The sequence below is a fragment of the Oncorhynchus mykiss genome, chromosome 9 (assembly GCF_013265735.2).
Source record: "Oncorhynchus mykiss isolate Arlee chromosome 9, USDA_OmykA_1.1, whole genome shotgun sequence".
Taxonomy (NCBI): domain Eukaryota; kingdom Metazoa; phylum Chordata; class Actinopteri; order Salmoniformes; family Salmonidae; genus Oncorhynchus; species Oncorhynchus mykiss.
The window spans coordinates 69,268,425-69,296,034 of record NC_048573.1 but is presented as its reverse complement, the minus strand read 5'-3'; the positions used below and the strand labels follow the sequence as shown (position 1 = coordinate 69,296,034).

Sequence of the window (27,610 nt, the reverse complement as noted above, 5' to 3'; positions counted from 1 at the left end):
TCAGCTTTAGTTTGAACAGTGTTGTAACCTGAAGTTTCTACTTTCTTTTTTGTTTCTTTTCAAGTTTAGTTTTAGATTCAATTTTACTTAACCATGAATGTTTTAAGGCAGAGGGATAGATGACACTGTTAAAGTTAGAGCACTGCTGGGTTAATCAGTATATGGCTGTATACCCATTAAACCTTATCAATTGAACAAAGGTTACAACGTGTTGTTCAGTACACGTATGAGTGCATGATTATTTTACACGCTCATAGCACTCAAATATACACTGAGTGTACAGAACAGCCTCAATTCATCGGGGCATGGACTCTATAAGGTGTCGAAAGTGTTCCACAGGGTTGCTGGCCCATGTTGACTCCAATACTTCCCACAGTTGTGTCAAGTTGGCTGGATGTCCTTTGGGTGGTGGACCATTTTTGATATACAGGGAAACTATTGTGTAAAAAAAAAACAGCAGCGTTGCAGTTCTTGACACAAAACGGTGCGCCTGACACCTACCATACCCAGTTCAAAGGCACTTAAACCTGGTCATTCGGTTGAAAAACATTTCTTAAACGGCAGTTAACAGAACAAAACGAGGATAAACATTCTTGAATTTGTCCAATAGAAACTTGTTTGCAGTTGTTTGGACTATTGATTACACCCTAGATCAGCTAGATGCAGGCAAAGAGTGTGCAAGGCCGTATTGAATGAGTCACTGTCTGTCACCTTGATTTCTCAACTTGTGCACCTACTTTGTAAACTTTTAATCGTAGGCTAGGTTGTAGCAATCTCATGATGGGTATAGGGGAAATGAGAGTTGTAGTAGCCTAAACCTAGCCCGTTACATTGAGCTGGGTGAATGGAATATGAATGACAGTCATCAATATGCTGTAATATAAATAAGGCTATACTCATTCAAATAAACCATCCTCCCTAATCTTAAACGGCACTGACCGCCACTGCCTTCCATTCCTCCTTGAGGTATAAATGACAGGTGAAACTCATGTGGAGCCAATTCACCTGTCCAATCAGTGAGTCTTCAAGGAAGGATGCACTTTTTAAAGGAAGGTCAATATAATCCTTCTCGTTTGGAATCTCTAAAGATATTAAAAATGGTTTTGGAATTTAGTCAATAATACACATGTGAAATATCAGGAGGTTCATTATACAGATGAACTAAACAGACCTACTGACACACTTGCAGTTTTCACATTTTGCTTTATTCAATAGCATTTAACAACAATGTAGCTAACATCATTGGGACACTTGAACATAAGAAAGTTAGCTGGCTTAATTGTGTTGCAGATCCTCTATTTCTTAATCCCAAGAGGGGACATTGGATCAGTCACCAGAAATACACTTAAAGCAACAATAGGCTGAGCACTGATGGCTGGTGAAACAAGCATAACCCATGACTTACAGAGAAGCAAATTGATTCAATAGAAGAGACTGTAAACCCATGGAATCAAAAACATCAATACAATGAATAATGACATTGAATAATGTGCATCATATAAAACAATACCTACAAATTACAAAGGAACTGTACAACACAAATAACTATACAATCAAGGTGGAAAATCTGTCAATGTGTTCTTGAGCAAGGCACTTAACCCTAATTTGCTCCAGGGGCAGAGTACTACTATGGCTGACCATGTAAAACAACACATTTCACAGCACGTATCCCCCAGTGTGTGACAATAAAATATATATTTTAGGAGGATTGTAAGAACAGAACTGTAAACAAAACATTTGTCCCATTGCTTTGCTTCAGAGCTCCCCAGTGGCGCAGGTCTAAGGCAATGCATCTCAGTGCAAGGAGTAACTACAGTCCCTGGTTCTAATCCAGGCTGTATCACATCCGGCCGTGATTGGGAGTCCCATAGGGCGGTGCACAATTGGCCCAGTGTCGTCCGGTGTAGGCGGTCATTGTAAATAAGAATTTGTTCTTAACTGACTTGCCTAGTTAAATTACAGTTTAACTAAATAAATGGGTCACACTGAACATAGCCTACACTGGACCATTGCCTCTTGATGTTTACTCTGTGGGATTATACAAATCCATGGTAACTCAACAAGTGGAGTCCATTTGTGTCCAGGAAATGTCATTCGTATGTCCTTTACAGTTTGTATCAACAGAATCTACAGTACATCACAAGTTCCATAAGGTCCATGGAGATGTTGTGATCTGTAGACTTCCTCAGTTCAAGGGCATTTGCTCAATGTATCTGGCACCAGCATCCAAAGACCAGGTGGAGTGTCTTACAAAATGGCATTAGTGTTTTATTCCAATTACCGTCAACTGACTTGGACTGACCATTTGAAATCATGGACACACCTGACCTTTCCCAGAACAGAACAGACCTGGCTCCTACTAAGGTTTCCATCTTAATCCCCAGTATTGGAAGACAAGGTCATGACCGTTTTAATCTTTACACCACAAAACAAATGTGTCAGCCTCCAACTTCTATTTAAAAACAGAGTCTAGATCACATTCACCATGTAGTGGACAGAAATTGGGCCCTACTGCCTAGTCTAGTTTTCAAGCCAATGAACCACACATTAGACTGGATTGTTCTGATGAATGTCCTGGAGGCTTGAATCTGTATAATATTCATAAGACACATTTTAGCTCAAATCTGGCTGAAATTCATGAACAAGTATACTGCACCATTCTGATGTTATAGGCTACCTTACCTGTTCTTGTTCCCACAAACAGCATTGATGTTCCCTCTCTGTCTGATACCTAGTAAAAGGAAACCTCAACTCAATAAAACTTTTAAAAGTGCAACCTTTGAGGTAATAGACATTCCTGTCAGCCATCTCCTTACCACATTGAGTATGATAGAAAATACTGCTGTATTAAGTAGGTATTGGGGGACTATTCATTCACATACCTCTGTAGAGCTTTGTGTCTCTGGAAAAGTCCTCTCTGGAAAAGTACAAGAATCAACATTGAGACAAAAACTAATTTGGAACTCGATAACATACTGTTTGACAGGGGTGTTGTCATGATATTCAGAACATTATTGTGCATTTCATTTTATTAATCTTGTACTGGTACGTCCTGTATGTAGCTCCATTCTTGTGTGATCTAGTACTGGTACTTCCTGTATGTAGCACCATTCTTGAGTGATCTAGTACTGGTACTTCCTGTATGTAGCATCATTCTTGAGTGATCTAGTACTGGTACTTCCTGTATGTAGCTCCATTCTTGTGTGATCTAGTACTGGTACTTCCTGTATGTAGCACCATTCTTGTGTGATCTAGTACTGGTACTTCCTGTATGTAGCATCATTCTTGAGTGATCTAGTACTGGTACTTCCTGTATGTAGCTCCATTCTTGTGTGATCTAGTACTGGTACTTCCTGTATGTAGCATCATTCTTGAGTGATCTAGTACTGGTACTTCCTGTATTTAGCTCCATTCTTGTGTATTTTATTTGAATCATCGTTACTATTTTGTATTTATTTTTTAACTGCATCATTTGGAAGGGCTCGTAAGCAAGCGGTAAAGTCTACACCTGTTGTATTCGGCAAATAAAATGTGATTTGATTCAGTGTTGGATGTTTCTAACTTGTTCATCTGGGCAATTAAAACAAATGAAACGGTACAATGCCCCAAAATAATCTCACCAGATACAGGACCTTTCATTTTTCTTCTAATAGCTACTGCTGCCATCACAGCTAGTACCACCACCACCACCACAGCAGCAGCACCAGATATTATTTCAACAATGGAAAGGGAGGTCTGTGGTCCACACTCAGAGTCAGACCAATGAGTTCCAGATTTAATTTGCTGAAGCTTCAAGGTATCACATCTATAATAGGAGAAATAGACCACTGGTAAATTGACAATGCGGTCATCCAACATTCAGTTTTACATTTCTATGTTAATATTGTAGTATTTAGATGATATTTTGAGGGAAATAACCATTGTACATGAGCCACACTTACTGTGTGTGTGGCTGGCAGGATGTAAATGATCCATTTGAATAGGTGTCACCAGTACAGTCAGAACACACAGTATCTGTAGATATTGTTCCTGCATCAACACAGGGTGAAACTCATTAAGGATCATAACTTGATGTGCTTAACTCATGATTGCATAAATCATGTACTAATGTCAATATTTGCATGAAGACATACCTGTGTGGTTGATGTATTGACCAGGTTTACAGCTGCTGTGTCTCTGGGCTGCTCTACAACCCTCCTTAGTTGGGTCTAGACAGTAGAACCCCTCCAGTGTCCCACAGACAGTGTCTGATGAAGGTCTACATGGCTGCCTTACCTTCAAACCAAGGCCAGGGTCACAGTTTGTACACAGTATGCATGCTGTAAGACCACTGGGTTCATCAAGGAACGTGGAGTCGGTACAGGGGACACAGGAAGTACTTGTAAATTCTGTACAGTGTTTATGTACCCGGTTTCCTGTGGGATAAAGGTCAGTGTCATGGATTGATTGGTATTGGAATGTATTTTCTTCATCATAATCCATATAGTATACAGAGCTGGTCCTTACCTGGTGAACACATAGGACAGCATTCAATACCTGTTCTGTACTCTGCTCTACCACATGCAATAGAGAGCTGAATGTTTAGAAGCGTCAAAATGATAGCTAGGTTAATCTGTAAATAGAGAAAATTAACACATTACCACGGTTGAAAAATAGGGGGGGGGGGGGGGGGGGGGGGGGGGGGGGTCACATTGACAAACGCAGGGTTGAAGAGAGTTTGTGGTTAGGGGAGAGATGTGACAGGAGGAGAGTTCAGGTTGACAGTTCCAAATAGAGAGAAAGCATAGTTAACATTTCCATGTTTTGATTAATAAATGTCAGTGAAATTTACTTACTCAGATGGATTTTTTTTCAAAGAGTAAATATAATAATTTGTTTTTGCAAAGCCAATGTTCAAAGAGCAAACCATTTTCAAAACTAGAATTTGACACAGAAAATGTGAATAAACCCAGGATGACTGACAGGGCGCTGAATTGAGCTTTTTGTAGTAATGTTACTGTCCCCACTTCAACAAATAAATACTCAAATACAAGTAATTTCATCCTTGAAACATTTTATTGAATGGAAAAGAACTGCTTCCAATATACAGTGCATTCAGAGAGAATTCAGACCCCATTACTTTTTCCACATTTGCTATGTTACAGCCTTATTCTAAAATGTATTAAATTGTTTCTCACGCCCCCCCCCCCCCCCCCCCCCCCCTCAATCTACACACAACACCCCATAACGAGAAAGCAAACACAGGATTATTGTTTTTCAAGTTTAAGAATCAAATTTAAAAAATAACAATAAACTGATCACATTCACATAAGTATTCAGACCCTTTACTTAGTACGTTGCTGAAGCACATTTGGTAGCGATTGCAACCTTAAATCTTCTTGGGTATGACGCTACAAGTTGGCACACCTGCATTTGGGGAGTTTCTCACATTCTTCTCTGCAGATCCTCTCAAGCTCTGTCAGGTTGGATGGGGAGCGCTGCTGCACAGCTATTTTCAGGTCTTTCCAGAGATGTTTGATCGGGATCTGGCTGGGCCACTTAAGGATATTTAGAGACCTGTCCCGAAGTCACTCCTGCATTGTCTTGGCTGTGAGCTTAAGGTCGTTGTTCTGTTGGAAGGTGAACCATCACCCCAGTTTGAGGTCCTGAGCAGGTTTTCATCAAGGATCTCTGTATTTTCCCCCGTTCATCTTTCCATCGATCCTGACTAGTCTCCCAGTCCCTGCCACTGAAAAACATCCCCACAGCATGATGCTGCCGCCAGGTTTCCTCCAGACGTGACGCCTGGCATTCAGGCCAAAGAGTTCAATCTTGGTTTCATCAGACCAGAGAATCTGGTTTCTCATGGTCCGAAAGTCCTTTAGGTGCCTTTTGGCAAACTCGCGGCGAGCTGTCATGGGCCTTTTACTGAAGAGTGGCTTCCGTCTGGCCACTCTACCATAAAGGCCTGATTGGTGGAGTGCTGCAGAGGTGGTTTTCCTTCTGGAAGGTTCTCCCATCTCCACAGAGGAACTCTGGAGCTCTGTCAAAGTGACCATCAGATTCTTCGTCACCTCCCTGACCAAGGCCCTTCTCCCCCGATTGCTCCGTTTGGCCGGGCGGCTAGCTCTAGGAAGAGTCTTGGTGGTTCCAAACTTCTTCCATTTAAGAATGATGGAGGCCACTGTGTTCTTGGGGACCTTCAATGCTGCAGACATTTTTTGGTACCCTTCCCCAGATCTGTGCCACGACACAATCCTGTCTTAGAGCTCTATGGACAATTCCCTCAACCTCATGGCTTGGTTTCTGCTCTGATATGCACTGTCAACTGTGGGACCTTATATAGACAGGTGTGTGTGCCTTTCCAAATCATATCGAATCAATTGAATTCACCACAGGTGGATTCCAATCAAGTTGTAAAAACATCTCAAGGATGATCAATGGAAACAGGATGCACCTGAGCTCAATTTCTAGTCTCATAGCAAAGGATCTGAATACTTATGTAAATAAGGTATATTTTTTCACTTTGTCATTATGGGGTATTATGTGTAGATTGATGAGGAAAAATATTGATTTAATCCATCTTAGAATAAGGCTGTAACGGGGAAAAAACGGCACTGAAGGGGTCTGAAAACTTTCCGAATGCACTGTACATCATTGGTATACACTCTGAGCATACTATCTGGTTCCATTTACTGCTGTAGCGTGAAATGATGCCAAGCTACTAAGCTTACAAAACCCAAACGTTTAACTTACTATCCATATCAAGCTTTGAAACTGAGCCATGGTTCTCCAATCCTCAACATCACAGTGGAAGATGGTCCACCTCCCTGGAATCTTAGATTTGAACTAAGAACATCCCGGTTGTCGTCAATCCTCATGTCGACCTTGAGTCACACACAAATAAAATTGGAAAAGTTTAATATCATACAATATTAAAATATTTTCCGTACACTATTTAACCAACGTTAAATTAGAGCTGATTAATTTTGGTTCAATGGAATTTTATCGTATATGGCAATAAAAAAATTCTGTGTTATGTGAACCAACATGTTAAAACCTAAAAATGCTGTCTCCCATTGCCAGCAACCAAAATGCCTTGTATCACACAGTGATTTGTAGTACAACGGTGGTGTCAAGCTGGATGAAAAATGTATGCCCTTCTGTTAAAAGGGTTGATTTTTTTTACTCACCAATATTTTATTTTATCTTTATTTAACTAGGCAAGTCAGTTAAGAACAAATTCTTATTTTCAATGACGGCCTAGGAACAGTGGTTTAACTGCCTGGAGCAGAACGACAGATTTTGACCTTGTCAGCTTGGGGATTCGATCTTGCAACCTTTCGGTTACTAGTCCAACGCTCTAACCACTAGGCTACTTGCCGCCCCCACGGCATCCAATATAAGGACACAGTGTGGTCAAAGACTTAGCTCTTGTCACGATGGGGTTATTACATACTTTTGGTAATGTAGTGTATGTGGACACCTGCTCGTTCAACATCTCATTCCAAAATCATGGTTGTTAATATGGAAACAATGAAATTCTAGACGATTCTGTGCTTCCAACTTTGTAGCAACAGTTTGGGGAAGGCCAATTCCTGTTTCAGCATGACAATACCCTAAGCGAGGTTCGTACAGAAATGTTTTGTCGAGTTCGATGTAGAAGATCTTGACTGGCCTGCAGATCCCTGACCTAAACCCCATCGAAACACCTTTGGGATGAATTGGAACACCGACTGCGAGCAAAGCCTAATCGCTAAACCTCATCAATCCTCGTGGCTGAAGTGAAGCAAGTCCCCTCAGCAATGTTCCAACATCTAGTGGAAAGCCTTCCCAGACAAGTGGATGCTGTTATAGCAGCAAAGGGGGGCCCAACTCCATATTAATGCCCATGATTATGGAATAAGATGTTTGACGAGCAGTTGTCCACATTCTTTTTCATGTAGAGCATGTCACAGCGGTGTAGATGGTACAATGACTCTCTACACCAGGGGTTACCAAACTGTTTCAGTCAGGCCCCCCTTCCAGCATTGGGGAACATCCCGCGCCCATGTCTATTTCTATGGGCACAAGCAATGTTCATGACACAAACTGTTCAAACCCCTCTTGTTGGTGTAGAGAATTTAGCAGGTTTAAAGCATATTTCCTTCAATTCTACACATTTTGTCACGGGGTGCAGATTAGATTTGTGTTTTAAAAGGTCATTTTCTTGCAATTTTATACATTTTGCCATATCTAATGTGTATTCATGTCATCTTTGAGTGTCTCAAACACTACAACAAAATCTATGGGCTACAAAACCTAGCTAAAATGTTTGCTGACATGGGCTAGTTGATCTGGACATTTCTGACAAGTTACAAATTGTTATGCAAGAGAGAAACTGAAGACCCAATTTCGAAATTGAACCTTCGGAATTCTGATCGGATTTATGTAACTCAAAATGTAAAAGTGAGGTGTCACTTCGCTTTGGGAGTTTTGATGCGTATACTAATGCAAAGCTATATGTTAGATGTTGTTACGGTTATGCTACTTAATGTTACACTTTAAGCCTGTGTCTAGCTAAAACAACGCTGACCAGCCTCTAGGCGTTTGTCTTTTATTGTCTTGGCTGGATAGTGTCGTGTCCTTTAGGGCTAGCACTAACTAACGTAAAATAACACTTTAGCTAACAGTTCATTTCGAATACGAAAATCATATTTCAAAATACGATATTATACATATTTAATCAATATTGAATACACTTTTCTTACACACGTAACAGAGCAGTCTTACCTGTTAGATTAGGAGTAGTTTACACTTTCGTTTAATGAAGGAGATACTTTCCAGCCGGAGTGCTATACGGGATCCTTGGGACGTCCATAACCCTTAAAGCTGCAGTATGTACCTTTTGGGCGAACAGACCAAATGTGCATATACATTTTAGTTATAGATCTGCCATTCTCCTTTAAAGCAAGTCTAAGAAGCGGTAGATCTGTTATACAGAGTATGTTCACTGTTTCTATGCTTCTCATGTTTAAATAAATGTTTTACGTCTTTTATTTTCATTTTGGAAATACTACTCCCTTTTCCACTGCCACGCATTCATGTTCTTTGGAACTATTAATCTCTCTGTGATATACCTTCTTTGATAAATGTAGCACACCTACCACCCAAACTCTCTATTCTATCACTTCTCACAGAGATAAACCCAGGTATAAAATAATCAAATTGCCATATGAACTCAGACTACTTTTTGTTTATGAGGGATTTAGCAATAACCATGGAATCTGCTCACTACCCTCAACTCCAAAGCTTTCATTTTTGTTTCTGAGGGACTTTCCATGGTTAGTACTATCCAGCATCCTGGGGATGTCACTACCCTCAACCCCAATCTTATCTAACCTTAAAGCTGCAATAAGTGACCGGACCAAATTCGTATAGAAATTTGAGTTATAGATCTGTCATTATAATTTAAAGCAAGTCTAAGAAGCGGTAGATCTGTTATACAGTATGTTCACTATTTCTATGCTTCCCTTGTTTAAGTAAATGTTTTGCGTCTTCAACTTTCAGTTTTGAAAATACAATGTTTTCGGTTATGGAAAAGATATTTCACAGCGATTTAGATGGTACAAGGGTCTCTGCACCAGGTGTTCCCAAACTTTTTAACTCTGACCCCCTTTCCAGCATTGTGGAACCTCCCGCGCCCCCGTCTATTTCTATGGGCACAAGCTATGGGTTTACATTTGTATTTTTGTTGAGAGCAAAACGTTTTTCTTTTCAATCAAAAATAATTGTCTTGAAAGCAAAAACGAGGCTTCAAAGTTTTAAAAAATATGTACAAATGTGCAATCAAATATTTTATAATATAGCGCAAAACGTCATTCCCCAAAAATATTTGAGGAACAAAAAATGTATTTGAAAACTAAACTCCAATTTAATTTCGCAATCAACCACCCTCCATTTTGGCTAGACTGCTCTCTTTGCTTGCAGTTCCTCTTTATTTTTGCTTTTGAAACCTTTTTGTTGTTGATTGAAACACCAGTTCCTCGTTTGCACTTTTGACCCCACAGCTGTGGGCGGGCTTTAGTGGGAGGTGTGGAGGATGCTTTTCCATTGGTCAGGTCAGTATCAATAAGGACTGTGTGGTGATGGCGTCTCAGGTAAGCAGCACTGGGCGGTCTTCCGTCCAACCTCTACATAGCTAGTAGTTCAGTGATGCAAACTAGTCACCTTTCTGCGAAATTCACGGTTTTGGTATTCGACTCATTGCCGTTCCTCAAGTTATAACGCGTTAACGTTAGTTGCTTACTGGACCCTGGCAATCTGTGTGAAACATTAACTAGCTAACGAAATAACCACTATCTGTTAACTAATGTTTTCTCTCTATAGTATGTGGTTAATTTTCAGAATGAGAGAATTAGGTGAAAATGAGTCTTTGCTTGTTAAACAAGTGGATTCAGGGTCAAGTGTAGCAGGAGCTGGGCCTGGCTTAAACTGGATGCCACTATAGAGGTGAAAGGAACACCACACACTTTCCCTCTTTCTCACTTTTTCTGGCACATTGTAGAACAGATGTCCGCAGGCAGAAAGTGAATAATGTTCAGTGTAGCCCAAAGATATTGTTTTTGTTGTGTTGAATTTGCCAGTAACACTTGTTTTTCTTTTACTCAGTGAATGTTATTTTTGCACACATATAGCCTTGTGCCCTTGATCGATGTCTATAGTGGCCACTATAATAGAGCAAAAATAGAGTGCCTGTTTATTTCATTATATTTCTACTTTAAAATGTTTTTTTCCCCCCAAGTACAATATTAGAGTATTGTGTTTTCTCAAGACTTGAGGGTCATTTGCAGTAAAGTCTAGGCAACAAATAACATTGGATAGCTTTCTTTACATTTTTTAGCTGTGAGTTAGATTCACATTAACCACTTTTTATTTTACACACACTGATCATATTCTTTGTTGTTTAATTTGTTAAGACCTCCATTTCCCCCTGCATGTTTCAGTGAAACAAAAAGTGTTCACATTTTGGGCCCTCAGCAGTTTGCATCCCTGGTAGTTAGCTCCTACGATTCAGTGTCGGTTCATAACATTATACATGCATTATATGCATACCGCATTATATGCATACATGCATACCGCAGAATCATGCAATTATTATTATCAAGCTAACCAAAAGCATTTAGCTATGATCGCCTGTTTTCGCCATTTTCAGTTGAATTCATCAAACTTTCTTTCATGCCAACTCATAAGCAGGCCATGTCCTATTTGTTTCATAGTCAATATATTTTTTATTTATTTTACCTTTATTTAACTAGGCAAGTCAGTTAAGAACAAATTCTTATTTTCAATGACGCCCTAGGAACAGTCTGAACTGCCTGTTCAGGGGCAGAACGACAGACCTTGTCAGCTCGGGGATTTGAACTTGCAACCTTGCGGTTACTAGTCCAACGCTCTAACCACTAGGCTACCCTGCCATCACCTGTATGTACATACAGTACTGTACAAAAGTGTTAGGCACATTTACAATTCTGTGAAACACATCCGTTTCTAAATGTTAAAAGACAAATACTGTGAAGGAACATTTTCTTATTTCACCTTCTCTTATATCCAGAGTGGCAGGTGAAGTATTTGCAGTTAGCCTAGCACAAGGTGGACCGTCTCCATGATTTATGCAGGAGTGGTGTTACCACTATCTGTTGACCGGGACCCTGAAGGACCTAACAAAGGGTAGTGTACATGACACAGAGTTGTCCCCATTAATCAAAACGGTGTGTTGATGAAATTCAAAGCATATTCTTCTCATTAATCTTTCAGCAATAAAATGTGCTTTCAGATCAAAGATGCCTTTGACCTGGCACCCTACACTGAAGGAATCCTCAACTGTGGCTACACAGGCCCCATCAACTTGGATCACAAGGAGAGCATAATAAGGTATGTGAAATGTTTTCTTATTTAACAAAGCACCCATTAGCCTTCATGGGTTGATACATTTGATCTGAGTTGAAATCACGTTTTAAATTCCATTCTTACATTGCAACAACCCACAAATTGTGTCAACTGATTTAATTGAATATGTTTCAAACTAATTTGTTTTAGAGTACATTATCATGACCATTCATACAAGAGCACCAAGGTTTCTGCAGTAAGATATGCTAATCTCAATGAATGTCCATGTCTCTATCCGTTTCCTTTTGTAAAGAGACATTTTGCTACATGCAACCACAAAACGTACGGCGATGCTTCAGCAGCTGCATGAAGGCCTTGAAGTCTACATCCTAATTGAGGTCCTGCAGAAGAAACCGAAGGAATGTCTCAATCTCTTTGTGATGACATGGTAATTAACAAATTGTGGCTTTTTAATATTCTGATTGTTATTTATGGGGTCCTGGTTTTGGTCAGGTGACCTGTGTATCAGAAATATAGTGAAAGTAATGTACGTCTTAGAATTCAATGTCTAGGTTGATGCACACTACATAATCTCAAACCTGGCCCCAGAGATGAGTGAAAGTGGTTCTCTAAAACAAAAGGAGATAGAAATCTTGGATTTCTCTCAAGATTTCCTCCAAGAACTTGATGGTATGTATTATTTGCATGTTTGTACTCATCCTTACTCTCTGATTTTGTTACTGTAGTATGTCATGTTTTTCTCTTGAAACTCAAATGAGCTGCACCATAGTAATGATGTCAATGTAACACTTCAAACTGTTATTTTGTTTTCAGTTTATATTGCACTGACCCCCTATACATTTGTCCCCCCCCCCCATATAAATACAAAGGGACAAAAAAGTATTTAGTCAGCCACCAATTGTGCAAGTTCTCCCACTTAAAAAGGAGGAATGGAGGTAACGAGTAGAGGACAGAGGAGCCTCTTAAAGAAGACGTTACAGGTCTGTGAGAGCCAGAAATCTTGCTTGTTTGTAGGTGACCAAATACTTATTTTCCACCATAATTTGCAAATAAATTCATTAAAAATCCTACAATGTGATTTTCTGTATTTTTTTTCTCATTTTGTCTGTCATAGTTGAAGTGTACCTATGATGAAAATTACAGGCCTCTCATCTTTTTAAGTGGGAGAACTTGCACAATTGGTGGCTGACTAAATACTTTTTTGCCCCACTGTATGCTAAACCAGATGGGAAAGTGAGTCTGCCTGTGGCTGAAAACAGTGGAGAGGAAGAAGACAGTGGAGGGGAAGAAGACAGTGGAGAGGAAGAAGACAGTGGAGGGGAAGAAGACAGTGGAGAGGAAGAAGACAGTGGAGAGGAAGAAGACAGTGGAGAGGGAGAAGACAGTGGAGGGGAAGAAGACAGTGGAGGCAGTGGAGGGGAAGAAGACAGTGGAGGGGAAGAAGACAGTGGAGGGGAAGAATACAGTGGAGGGGAAGAAGACAGTGGAGGGGAAGAAGACAGTGGAGGGGAAGAAGACAGTGGAGAGGAAGAAGACAGTGGAGAGGAAGAAGACAGTGGAGAGGAAGAAGACAGTGGAGAGGAAGAAGACAGTGGAGAGGGAGAAGACAGTGGAGGGGAAGAAGACAGTGGAGGGGAAGAAGACAGTGGAGGGGAAGAAGACAGTGGAGGGGAAGAAGACAGTGGAGGGGAAGAAGACAGTGGAGGGGAAGAAGACAGTGGAGGGGTAGAAGACAGTGGAGGGGAAGAAGACTGTGGAGAGGGAGAGGAAGAAGACAGTAGAGGGGAAGAAGACAGTGGAGGGGAAGAAGACAGTGGAGAACCACTTTCTGTTCCCAGTGTAATGCAGTGGCTGACAGGGCAGCCACACACACCTGCTTGTCTCAGATAGAGAAAAGTTAAAGATGGTGGTCATTTTTGACCACTCATGTCTAGAACGCATGCCTAACCACACTGTTTGTTACCCTGTTGTTAGTGCATACGCCAAAACGATAACATTTCCCACAGCCCATCTGAGAGATTACGATGCATTTAATTCAAACATTGAAACAGCAATCAAATACAGTGCAAGGTTTGATAGAGTTTAGCTGAAAGACTACTCAATTTAACTGACTGATAAACCACATACAGCACATTATGTTCCTGTGTAAAGAAGCAGTCCAAATCTTTCTTGCTTTATTTTGGGGTTAATGCTTAAATGTACGCCCTTGACAACTGTGATTTAGAAAATGTTTTTTATTAACCTCTTACTACTCAGAGCATTCATAGAAGGATGGTAGACTGCAGCGATAGCTCAGAGGTCTAAACGCTGGATGGCTGGTCTATTGGAAATAGTCAGAGGGACTGATGTAGTATTTTGGCTTTTGTAAAGTTTTTTGCATTATGTTTTAATACACTGGTCTTAGACTATACCTTCAAACACCAAAACCTTAGGTGGCTCCATTGCTAGTAAAGAGTGTTACACTGTATCAACAAAATGTGTTTTTGCATCATCGTAGTCCACGGGAATTATGTAAATGAAATGACATACAATTTACTCATTTTCTGGTCCTTGCCAACCTACAGTGTTCCAGATGTACTGTAACTACTTTAGGGTTTCATCGGTTCTCTCCCCTTTAATATGTGATTCCTTCTGTTTTTATTCTTGATTTTGTTTAACAAGAGCCTGAAGCTGTTCTATAAACAGTAGACCGATGGGGGCCAATGACTCCATTTTAGTATAGTGTACACCAAGTGGTATAGAATACAAGTATATCAACTTTATCCAAATGCAATGTAATAGACCAATTTATCTCCGGGCTTAAAGCTAGCATTATTCACAAGCAAAGGTGCTTGGTCTGACTTTGTTATTCATTTGTAGTACTGTATCCTGTAACCAAACGAGTCACTGCTTATTCAGTGGTCTCCAACCTCACCTCTGGAGCTCAGAAATGATGAAGATAACACTGAGAGACAGTGCCACTCTATTAGACAGGAATTTGGTGCTGAAGTACAATAATACTTCACAAGTCCTTTTGATTACCCAAGGTTCATTTGTATGCAGCGAGAGATGGAAGGTTTTATTAAAATGTCAATTAAAGGGTTTTTTCAGTTGCTCATTTTTATATTTTGACATGACAAAGTTCTGTATTTGTGGATCTACTGTATTGGTGTTTACATAATGTACTTACCACCGTTCGCTGAACTCCATGTCACTGCCTGCTTTTGATTTTCATGTGAAGACACTGGATGTCATGTACACTAACTGTAAAGGTGACAGCTCCATAAATGCTACGGGGAGGGAAAGTCACCTCGGGAGCCACATGACAGCTTTGGATTCTTGGACTCCTCTGTTTTATAGGTCACTGCATTATTAGAACCTTGGAAACTGTTTGCTGTATGTCCAATGGTCGTGCTGTGAACATGTTACAATTATTCACATGTGATTGTTTTTGACACTGGTATACTACTACATAATGTTGATTGTTACATGGTATTTATCAGTTTTATATGTTCAAATGCTGGGTTTGTTTTTAGAGGGAAGTGTCGATTAACAAAGCTGCGTTGTGGAAAATAAATACCATTGGTTTACAATAAGTTTAATTGTTAAAAAAATGAAAATAAATTACTTTTCATAGTAGCTCTTTTCAACGAATGAAACGGTTTGTTTACATCATACCAGTTAAGAGGCTGTTTTCTTTTCTAGTAAAAACACACATTTTTGCCATTGTCAAGAGTGGCACTGGGGCTAAAACAATATCCTACATAGTGTGGGAGGACTGTACCTAAAAAGGCTGGAGACTCATAACTAATCGAAGAGCATGCATGTATATGTCCTGACCAAAAGATGAGTCAGTGGTAGGGTTCACTTGACGTTGCAGCACAGCAAGATTCTCAGTAGACGGGGCATGGGATGTCTGGAACAATGACCCCATTGTCAGTGTTTCCAGATTATCCTCCTGATAAAGCAGGTCCTCCACCTGAATCTGAAATTCTCAAAATAAACAAATCTGTATTTGTGACGATAAATGTAAAGGAACCTAATCTCTGTGGTTGTGTAGGATCTCTGTGTTAGGCTAACAACCATATAAATAGAATGAATATAATGGGCTTGGAACCTCTAACCCTGGCAATTCATTATATTCTATGTAACAACCACTCTATGACATCAGCAGCCATGGAGATAGAACATGTGTCAACTCTATGATGGCATCTCTATGATGTCAATTTACCAACATTACGACCAGGAATACGACTTTCCCGAAGTGGATCCTTTGTTCGTACCTCCACTCTGGTCATAGGATCTAATCCCAGAGGCCGACCCAAAACAACATGGTCGCCGCAGGAGAGGCAGACAGAGCGGCCTACAGGTCAGACTTAGAAGGCGAGCACACCATCCACCACTTCTGAGCATATTACTCACCAATGTCCAATCTCTAGACAACAAGATGGACGAAATTAGGGTACGAGTTGCCTTCCAGAGAGACATCAGAGATTGTAACATCTCTCTGGTAAGAAGAAGGGCGGGGGTGTATGCCTTATGATTAACGACTCATAACAACATACAGGAACTCAAGTCCTTTTGTTCACCTGACCTAGAATTCCTTACAATGAAATGCCGACCGCATTATCTCCCAAGAGAATTGTCTTCGATTATGGTCACAGCCGTGTATATCCCCGCCAAGCAGATACCTCGACGGCCCTGAAAGAACTTCACTGGACTCACTGGAAACCATATATCCTGAGGCTGAATTTATTGTAGCTGGGGATTTTAACAAAGCTAATCTGAGAACAAGGCGTCCTAATTTCTATCAGCATATCGAATGCGCTACACAAGCTGGTAGCATTCTGGACCATTGCTACTCTAAATTCTGCGATGCATACAAAGCCCTCCCCCGCCCCCCCTTCGGCAAATCTGACCATGACTCCATTTTGTTGCTCCCATCCTATAGGCAGGAACTAAAACAGGAAGCGCTCATGCTCAGGATTATCCAATGCTGGTCTGACCAATCGGATTCCATGCCTCAAGATTGCTTCGATCACGCGGACTGGGATATGTTCCGGGGCAGCCTCAGACAATAACATTGGCGTATACGCTGACTCGGTCAGCGAGTTTATTTGCAAGTGCATTGGAGCCGTTGTACCCACTGTGGCTATTAAAACCTTCCCTAACCAGAAACCGTGGATTGATGGCAGCATTCACGCAACACTGAAAGCGCGAACCACCGCTTTTAATCATGGAAAGGCGACGAAACATGACCGAATACAAACAGTGTAGTTATTCCCTCTGCAAGACAATCAAACAAGCAAAGCGTCAGTTTAGAGACAAAGTAGAGTTGCAATTCAACGGCTCAAACACGAGACAGGGTCTACAGACAATCACGGATTACAATGCAACCCTGTCGCGGACATCGATGTTGTCACGTTCTGACCTTTATTTCCTTTGTTTTGTATTTATTTAGTATGGTCAGGGCGTGAGTTGGGTGGGCAGTCTATGTTTGTTTTTCTAGGTTTGGGGTATTTCTATGTTTCGGCCTAGTATGGTTCTCAATCAGAGGCAGGTGTCAGTAGTTGTCTCTGATTGAGAATCATACTTAGGTAGCCTGGGTTTCACTGTGTGTTTGTGGGTGATTGTTCCTGTCTCTGTGTTTTGCACCAGATAGGGCTGTTTTTGGTTTTCCACATTTATTGTTTTGTAGTGTTCGTGTTTATAGTTTTTTCATTAAACATGAATCAATATAACCACGCTGCGTTTTGGTCCGCCTCTACTTCACCACAAGAGAACCGTTACAGACGTCTTGCTCCCTTTGAGGACAATACAGTGCCACTGACACGGCCCGCTACCAAAGCCTGTCTGCTCTCCTTCTCCATGGCCAACGTGAGTAAAACATTTAAACGCGTTAACCCTCGCAAAGCTGCTGGCCCAGATGGCATCCCGAGCCGCGTCCTCAGAGCATGCGCAGACCAGCTGGCTGGTGTGTTTACGGACAAATTCAATCTATCCATGTCCCAGCCTGCTGTCCCCACATGCTTCAAGATGACCACCTTTGTTCCTGTTCCCAAGAAAGCTAAGGTACTGAACTAAATGACTTTCACCCAATTGCACTCACTTCTGTCATCATGAAGTGCTTTGAGAGACTAGTCAAGGATCATCATATCACCTCCTCCCTACCTGATACCCTAGACCCACAACAATTTGCTTACCGCCCCAATAGGTCCACAGACGATGCAATCGCCATCACACTGCACACTGCCCTATCCCATCTGGACAAGAAGAATACATATGTAAGAATACTGTTCATTGACTACAGCTCAGCATTTAACATCATAGTACCCTCCAAACTCGTCATTAAGCTTGAGACCCTGGGTCTCGACCCAACTCTGTGCAACTGGATCCTGGACTTTTTGACGGGCCGCCCCCAGATGGTGAAGGTAGGAAACAACATCTCCACCCTGCTGATCCTCAACACTGGGGCCCTGCAAGGGTGCGGTCTCAGCCCTCTCCTGTACTCCCTGTTCCCCCATGACTGCGTGGCCATGCACAACTCCAACTCAACCATCAAGTTTGCAGACGACGCTACAGTGGTAGGCTTGATTACCAACAACGACGAGACGGCCTACAGGGAGGAGGTGAGGGCCCTCGGAGTGTGGTGTCAGGAAAATAACCTCTCACTCAAGGTCAACAAAACAAAGGAGGTGATTGTGGACTTCAGGAAACAGCAGAGGGAGCACCCCCCCATCCACATCGACAGAACAGAAGTGGAGAAGGTGGAAAATTTTAAGTTCCTCAGCGTACACATCACGGACAAACTGAAATGGTCCACCCACACAGACAGCGTGGTGAAGGCGGCGCAACATCGCCTCCTCAACCTCAGGAGGCTGAAGAAATTTGGCTTGTCACCTAAAACACTCACAAACTTTTACAGATGCATAATCAAGAGCATCCTGTCGGGCTGTATCACCGCCTGGTATGGCAACTGCACCGCCCTCATCCGCAAGGCTCTCCAGAGGGTAGTGCTGTCTGCACAACACATCGCCGGAGGCAAACCACCTGCCCTCCAGGACACCTCCACCACCCGATGTCACAGGAAGGCCAAAAAGATAATCAAGGACAACAACCACCTGAGCCACTGCCTGTTCACCCCCCTATCATCTAGAAGGCGAGGTCAGTACAGGTGCAGTGAAGCTGGGACCGAGATACTGAAAAAACAGCTTCTATCTCACCGCCATCATCCTGTTAAACAGCCATCACTAACATAGAGAGGCTGCTGTCAACATACAGATTCAAATCTCTGGCCACTTAAATAATGTTTACATATCCTACATTACTCATCTCATATGTATATACTGTATTCTATACCATCTACTGCATCTTGCCTATGCCGCACGGCCATCGCTCATCCATATATTTATATGTACATACAGTGCCTTGCAATAGTATTCAACCCCCTTGGTGTTTTTCCAATGTTGTTGCATTACAACCTGTAATTTAAATGTTATGGACATACACAAAATATTCCAAATTGGTGAAGTGAAATGAAAAAAATATCTTGCTTCAAAATAAAAATTTAAAACTGAAAAGTGGTGCGTGTCTATGTATTCACCCCCTTTGCTATGAAGCCCCTAAATAAGGGGCCATCCATATGTATTCACCACCTTTGCTATGAAGCCCCTAAATAAGATCTGGTGTAACCAAATACCCTCAGAAGTCACATAATTAGTTAAATAAAGTCCACCTGTGTGCAATCTAAGTGTCACATGATTTCAGTACATATGCACCTGTTCTGAAAGGCCCCAGAGTCTGCAACACCACTAAGCAAGCGGCACCATGAAGACCAAGGAGCTCTCCAAACAGGTCAGGGACAAAGTTCTGAAGAAGTACAGATCAGGGTTGAGTTATTAAAAAATATCCAAAACGTTGAATATCTCACGGAGCACCATTAAATCCATTATTAAAAAATGGAAAGAATTTGGTACCACAACAAACCTGCCAAGAAAGGGCCGCCACCAAAACTCACCAACCAGGCAAGGAGGGCATTAATCAAAGAGGAAACAAAGAGACCAAAGAGAACCCTGAAGGAGCTGGAAAGCTCCACAGCGGAGATTGGAGTATCTGTCCATAGGACCACTTTAAGCCGTACACTCCACAGAACTGGGCTTTACGGAAGAGTGGCCAGAGGAAAGCCATTGCTTTTACCACAGCAGTGCTATAATGTTAATAGTGTCATCTATCCCTCTATATCTTACCCTAACTACCATATAAAAGTACTGTAACTATAACAGTGTCATCTATCCCTCTATCCCTGACACTAACTACAGTATAAAAGTGCTATAACTATAACAGTGTCATCTATCCCTCTATCCCTGACACTAACTACAGTATAAAAGTGCTATAACTTTAACAGTGTCATCTATTCCTCTATCCCTGACACTAACTACAGTATAAAAGTGCTATAACTTTAACAGTGTCATCTATCCCTCTATCCCTGACACTAACTACAGTATAAGGGTGATCTAACTATAATAGTGTCATCTATCCTTCTATCCCTGACACTAACTACAGTATAAAAGGGCTATAACTTTAACAGTGTCATATATCCCTCTATATCTGACCATAAATACAGTATAAAAGTAATGTAACTATAACAGTGTCATATATCCATCTATCCCTGACCCTAACTACAGTATAAGGGTGATCTAACTATAACAGTGTCATCTATCCTTCTATCCCTGACACTAACTACAGTATAAAAGTAATGTAACTATAACAGTGTCATCTATCCTTCTATCCCTGACACTAACTACAGTATAAAAGTAATGTAACTATAACAGTGTCATCTATCCATCTATCCCTGACCCTAACTACAGTATAAAAGTGATCTAACTATAATAGTGTCATCTATCCCTCTATCCCTGACACTAACTACAGTATAAAAGTGATCTAACTATAATAGTGTCATCTATCCCTGACACTAACTACAGTATAAAAGTGATCTAACTATAGCAGTGTCATCTATCCCTGACACTAACTACAGTATAAAAGTGATCTAACTATAGCAGTGCCATCTATCCCTGACACTAACTACAGTATAAAACTGCTATAACTATAACAGTGTCATCTATCCCTCTATCCCTGACACTAACTACAGTATAAAAGTGATCTAACTATAATAGTGTCATCTATCCCTCTATCCCTGACACTAACTACAGTATAAAAGTGATCTAACTATAATAGTGTCATCTATCCCTGACACTAACTACAGTATAAAAGTGATCTAACTATAATAGTGTCATCTATCCCTGACACTAACTACAGTATAAAAGTGATCTAACTATAGCAGTGCCATCTATCCCTGACACTAACTACAGTATAAAAGTGATCTAACTATAACAGCGTCATCTGTCCATCTGCCTTTGAACCATAAAGGTGGACCAACATTTAAACTAAAACAATATTAAAAAGAAACAAAAATTAAAGTAAAACCATGAAGCTTCAGTTTACAAGACTCTTCAAACTAAAACTGACATCAGATCAAACAGAGCACAACACACATCTATTATTAAATATAAAACCCGTCACACTAAAATAAAACCAATGAAAAGCCACATTGGTATAGAAATCAAATTGTTCAAATGAGGAGCTGAAGTAACCTTGGTCACCTCACAACTTTTCTGTGTGTTTCTTGGTATTAAAGGTGGAGTTGATAGTGTGTCTATCAGAGGAGGTCAGGAATCAGAGGGAGGTGGAGAAGGAGGTGCAGGAGAAGAGCCCAGGAGATAGATTGGATTGAAGTGGAGCTCCACAGGCTGAGAGATGCCAGCCCTGGGAGGGGTCCTGAACATGGAGGGTTCCTAGCCCTGTTGGACAGAGAAACAACTCAATCTGAGACAGATTGAATATGGAATTTATATGTTTAAGCTAATGATTAGAATATTCCACCCTGAAAACATGTAATAACTGTACAACATGTCTTTATAGTATCTTAAACACAGACTGTCAGAGCAAAATTCGGTGCCGACCTGACTAGAGATTTGGGAGAGGACAGGGAGTATTTCTCAAGGGCTCCCTAATCTTTGTCGGCTGGGTAGTGAGACAGTATGTGCCTAGGATACCTACTGTTTGTGTGTGGAAGTATGTGCGCAGCTATAAAATGGATGTTTTTGTATTCTTGACTTTAGAACCTCCTCTGAATAAACTGTACTAGCCTTTTGCATAAGCTGAGTCTTTGACTAATTATTATTATACCCATGGTCTTACAAACCTCGGGGATTAGTCAAAGCTATTGATTGTTAGTAATTAGTAATTATCATTGGGATTGAAAATTCTCTTGACACAGACACCAAGACATACAGAATGAGGTTAACCCTTAGTAAACTCGTCAGAGTTAGGAATTAATGATTTGTTAACATTTGAATTATATAGGCTGCATGTAATGTTATCGTCTGTTATTAGACCTAAAACTGATCTAATCTTGCATGGGGTCCTTGTCTGAGTCTTGGAACATGGCCACGAACACAGCTCTTCAGATATATAGAGAATGCTGTGAACAGTTATGAGGACGACAACAGAGTGTCACTTACTGAACAGATGAGAGAAGTGGAGAGAACCAACCAACCACTGAAGAGGGAGTTAGAGGAGGCCAGGAAAAATCATGCGATTTGTGTACGCATGGAGATACAGTATCAAACACAGCTTTAGAGTTTAAACTGGGGGAGGATGAGCCCCCAATCCTAAATCAACCCTTAGCTCTCACCCCCTGAGATCTGAAAGGTTTGAAAAGGTGTGAGCAATCCTGTCAATAAAAGATGACACTTATTGTATGTTATCCCAATCAATACTGTACTCTGAAGGTACAGTGAGTTCCTTGTGTAGAACTCTGTCCATAAAGGAAGGAGAGCTGATCACTGCTAAAGGCCAGCAGGACGAGTTGAGACAACAGCTGAAGACAGGTTTGTCAAGCTACAGACCATGTCCAGGAAGATAGTGAAGGACAGGTTTGTCAAGCTACAGACCATGTCCAGGAAGGTAGTGAAGGACAGGTTTGCCCAGCTATCCAGAAAGGTACAGTATGAACAGTAGGATCATGCATTTAGGGGGTAGATTTGTAGATGAGGCTAGACGTGTGAATCAGACCTAGGTCATATATCTTTAAATACTACAGCTGCTCATGATTTAGCTTAACTGGCAGGTAGTTTGCAATTTTGGGACTATTCAGTTGTTTCCATTGTGTCTAAATATAGCACACTTTATGTTCAGTTCACCTGTTTACATGACGGTATGAGGAACTAACTCATGGTAATGGAGGAGGAGAATGACACCCTGATGCAGGTTGCGACACACCTTTCCAGTTACTTCATCAGATAACTTTGTTTATACTCTACACTTCCTCTTAAAGAGACAAAGTTAGAACGCCTGAATACTTGTGTGTCTTTGTAGAATAGAATAGAATACAGCATATCTACCATGTGTGCTGTTGGAAACTTGCTGTTTGTGACTTCTACAATAAGAGCAAGCTGAAAGTTGAAGTCAAAACATCCTCTTTCTAACCACAGAACAGAAGTGTTCCAACCCCTGCCTCTCCAGTCAGAAACATGGCTACACCTCTTTCTGCTTAAGTCTGGTTCTTTGTGGTTCTTTGTGAAAAGCCTTGCAAAACACTTAATGATACCAAAATACATTATAGTGTGATGTAACTTTTGCTCATGGATGTCTAAGAAAATAGACTAGGGCAAGTGCATTGATTATGTCAAGCAATGCTTCAATGAGAAACCTCAAAGATTGGCAGGTATTGTAAAAGAAAGGGATTAGATAATGTATCTCCAGCAACACAGGGCTTACATCTGGTCAGAAGATAGGTTGTACTGTCCTCTAGTGGCAGTAGCATTAACAGAAATGAACTCTAATGTCTAATGTCAAGCCAATATCAATACAAACGTATTTCTCATTGATCCATTTACTCTGCAATCCTCCAGGCTTTTAGTCTTTGTGAGAAGTCTTGCACAGAAAGGGTGTAGATCACAGGAGGTTGGTGGCACCTTAATTTGGGAGGATGGGCTCATGGTAAGGCCTGGAGCTGAATCTGTAGAATGGTATCAAATACATCAAAAACGTGGCTCCCATGTGTTTGATGCCATTCCATTTGCTCTGTTCCGGACATTATTATGAGCCGTCCTCCCCTCAGCAGCCCCCACTGGTGTAGATAATGTATCTCGGAGTGGGCCACAGTGTCTCCTGACCCCTCCTGTCTCAGCCTCCAGTATTTATGCTGCAGTAGTTTATGTGTCGGGGGGCTAGGGTCAGTTTGTTATATCTGGAGTACTTCTCCTGTCCTATTCGAATCTAAGTGTGCGTTCTCTAATTCTCTCCTTCTCTCTTTCTCTCTCTCGGAGGACCTGAGCCCTAGGACCATGCCCCAGGACTACCTGACATGATGACTCCTTGCTGTCCCCAGTCCACCTGGCTGTGCTGCTGCTCCAGTTTCAACTGTTCTGCCTTATTATTATTCGACCATGCTGATCATTTATGAACATTTGAACATCTTGGCCATGTTCTGTTATAATCTCCACCCGGCACAGCCAGAAGAGGACTGGCCATCCCACATATGCTCTCTCTAATTCTCTCTTTCTTTCTCTCTCTCGGAGGACCTGAGCCCTAGGACCATGCCCCAGGAATACCTGACATGATGACTCCTTGCTGTCCCCAGTCCACCTGACTGTGCTGCTGCTCCAGTTTCAACTATTCTGCCTTATTATTATTCGACCATGCTGGTCATTTATGAACATTTGAACATCTTGACCATGTTTTGTTATAATCTCCACCCGGCACAGCCAGAAGAGGACTGGCCACCCCACATAGCCTGGTTCCTCTCTAGGTTTCTTCCTAGGTTTTGGCCTTTCTAGGGAGTTTTTCCTAGCCACCGTGCTTCTTCACCTGCATTGCTTGCTGTTTGGGGTTTTAGGCTGGGTTTCTGTACAGCACTTTGAGATATCAGCTGATGTACGAAGGGCTATATAAAATAAATTTGATTGATTGATTGATCTCCAGCATCATAGGTCTGTATTTAACTCTGAATTGTGAAGGGAATCATTCAGTGATCATCATCAAATGTGATCAACAAAATCAAATATGATTTGATCGTTAGACCTTGTAGATGTATGGAGGCTCAGAATCCCTGCTTCCCCAGGAACAGTAGCTACTGGGGATCATAATAAACGTGTCTTCAATGAGAGATCCTGAAAGTGGTTGAGTCAAGTGAAGCGACTCATAACAATCTTCCAACTGATCCTTTATTCTGTCTGATGCCATAGAACGCTACAGCTCCAATCATATTATTTTACAGAACCACAAGAGGATTGTCTCACAAATATAATCATATTATCAGCTGACTCTGTCCATGTCCTTTTCACCATGTCAGCATGTGCTGGAATATAATAGATCTGTTTTGGTGAGTCTGCACACTAGTGAGTCCATTGTCACAAAATACATGTATATTATTTAGAAAGAGCATACATCGTGTCACTGGCTAGGTTGTAGTGGCAGTAGCAACATCTTGTACATATATACAGTATATTCATATTACCATTTTCCAACAAATTTTTGTCGTGTTCATTTCAAGGACAACTTTGTAAAATTCATTGAAACAAAATAAGTGTATTATTTAGAAAGAGCATACAACCGGTCACTGGCTAGGTTGTACTGACCTCTAGTGTCGGTAGCATTAACATATATTAACTAAGACTAAACAGGAAGCAGCTGAGTTCAATGTAAAAGAAAGGGTTTAGATAATGTATCTCCAGCAACACAGGGCTTACATCCAGTCATAGGATAGGTTGTACTGCCCTCTAGTGTCGGTAGCATTAACATATATTAACTAAGACTAAACAGGAAGCAGCTGAGTTCAATGTAAAAGAAAGGGTTTAGATAATGTATCTCCAGCAACACAGGGCTTACATCCAGTCATAGGATAGGTTGTACTGCCCTCTAGTGTCAGTAGCATTAACAGACATGAACTAAATCTAATGTCAATACAATGTCAATACAAGGTATTTGTCATTGATCCACTGATTCTGTGATCCTCCAGGTTGTAGTCCAGCTGCTGGAGGAAGTGTCCCAGAGCAAACAGGAAGCAGCTGAGGTTAAAGGTCAAACAAAGCAGCTCACCTGGGCACTGAAAGTGGAGAGAGAAGCCCAGAGGAGAGAGGCCCATGTCTGCCAGGAGACCATTGACTCTCTGAACCTGCAGAGCAACAACAGCCTAGTGGTCCTGGAGTAATTACAGACCAGGACATGACTGACCTCTATCCTCATTCATAGTAATCTGGAGTACAGACCAGGGTATGACTGACCTCACTCCTTATTCATAGTCATCCTTATCATGCTGTCACCGTAAGCAATGATCTAGTAACCAATGTGGTTACCAATGAAGTAGTTATAAAAATAACAGAAAGGCCTGGACACTGTATATGCTCCTTAATTAATACCACCTTTAATGACAACAGTTCAATCCTTTTTCATCTAGACATTATTAGGCCAGCACCTACAGTACCAGTCCAAAGTTGGGACACACCTACTCATTCATGGGTTTTTCTTTATATTTACTATTTTCTACATTGGATGTCTTCACTATTATTGTACAAACTATGACACAACACATATGGAATCACATAGTAACCAAAAAAGTGTTAAACAAATCCAAATATAGTTTATATTTGAGATTCTTCAAAGTAGGCACCCTTTGCCTTGATGACAGCTTTGCACACTCTTGGCATTATCTCAACCAGCTTCCTGAGGTAGTCACCTGGAGTGTGCCTTGTTAAAAGTTAATTTGTGGAATTAATTTCCTTCTTAATGCGTTTGAGCCAATCAGTTGTGTTGTGACAAGGTAGGGTGGTATACAGAAGATAGCCCTATTTAGTAAAGAACAGCAAGGTAAGAACAGCTCAAATAAGAAAAGAGAAACGACAGTCCATTACTTTAAAACAAACATGAAGGTCAGTCAATATGGAACATTTAGAAAGTTTCTTCAAGCGCAGTCACAAAAACCATAGAGCGCTATGATGAAGCTGGCTCTCTTGAGGACACAGGAAAGGAAGATCCAGAGTTAACTCTGCAGAGGATAAGTGCATTAGAGTTACCAGCCTTAGAAATTGCAGCCCAAATAAATGCTTCAGAGTTCAAGTAACAGACATCTCAACATCAACTGTTCAGAGGAGACTACATGAATCAGGCCTTAATGGTCGAATTGCTGCAAAGAAACCACTACTAAAAGGACACCAATAAGAAGAAGAGACTTGCTTGGGCCAAGAAACACAAGCAATGGACATTAGAATTCAAGGTACCCTTAACCAGTATGGCTACCACAGCATTCTACAGCAATACACTTTAGTGGAACTATCATTTGTTTTTTAACAGGACAATGACCCAATTCACCTCCAGGCTGTATACAGGCTATTTGACCAAAAAGGAGAGTGATGAAGTGCTGCGTCAGATGACCTAGCCTCCACAATCACCTGAACTGAACCCAATTGAGATGGTTTGAGATGAGTTGGACCGCAGAGTGAAGGAAATGCAGCCAACAAGACTGTTGGAAAAGCATTCCAGGTGAAGCTGGTTGAAAGAATGCAAGAGTTTGCAAAGCTGTCATCAAGGCAAAGGATGGCTACTTTGAATAATCTAAAATAGATTTACATTCGATTAACAAGTTTTTGGTTACTACATGATTCCATGTGTGTCATTTCATAGATTTGATGTTATTTCAAAATAT

At 41.1% G+C, this 27,610-nt stretch overlaps 1 protein-coding gene across 5 annotated transcripts; it reads right to left on the bottom strand.

The window, feature by feature from the left end:
- Positions 1 to 1,187: 1,187 nt before the first annotated feature.
- Positions 1,188 to 8,857, bottom strand: LOC110532769 (tumor necrosis factor receptor superfamily member 14). 5 transcript variants are annotated; one of them, XM_036988840.1, is made up of 9 exons: positions 8,730 to 8,762; positions 6,736 to 6,866; positions 4,507 to 4,612; positions 4,134 to 4,415; positions 3,942 to 4,029; positions 3,621 to 3,805; positions 2,883 to 2,917; positions 2,683 to 2,731; positions 1,188 to 2,588 (listed from the first exon to the last, which is right to left on the bottom strand). In XM_036988840.1, the coding sequence occupies exons 2-9, from the start codon at positions 6,763 to 6,765 to the stop codon at positions 2,548 to 2,550; spliced, it is 816 nt and encodes a 271-aa protein (XP_036844735.1). In that variant the 5' UTR covers positions 6,766 to 6,866; positions 8,730 to 8,762; the 3' UTR covers positions 1,188 to 2,547. The 5 variants fall into 5 exon arrangements, with proteins under 5 accessions (XP_036844735.1, XP_036844734.1, XP_036844733.1 ...); XM_036988839.1 differs by having other exon boundaries at positions 1,188 to 2,731; XM_036988838.1 differs by lacking the exons at positions 1,188 to 2,588; positions 2,683 to 2,731; positions 2,883 to 2,917 and having other exon boundaries at positions 3,443 to 3,805; positions 8,752 to 8,857.
- Between the last annotated feature and the right edge of the window lie 18,753 nt (positions 8,858 to 27,610).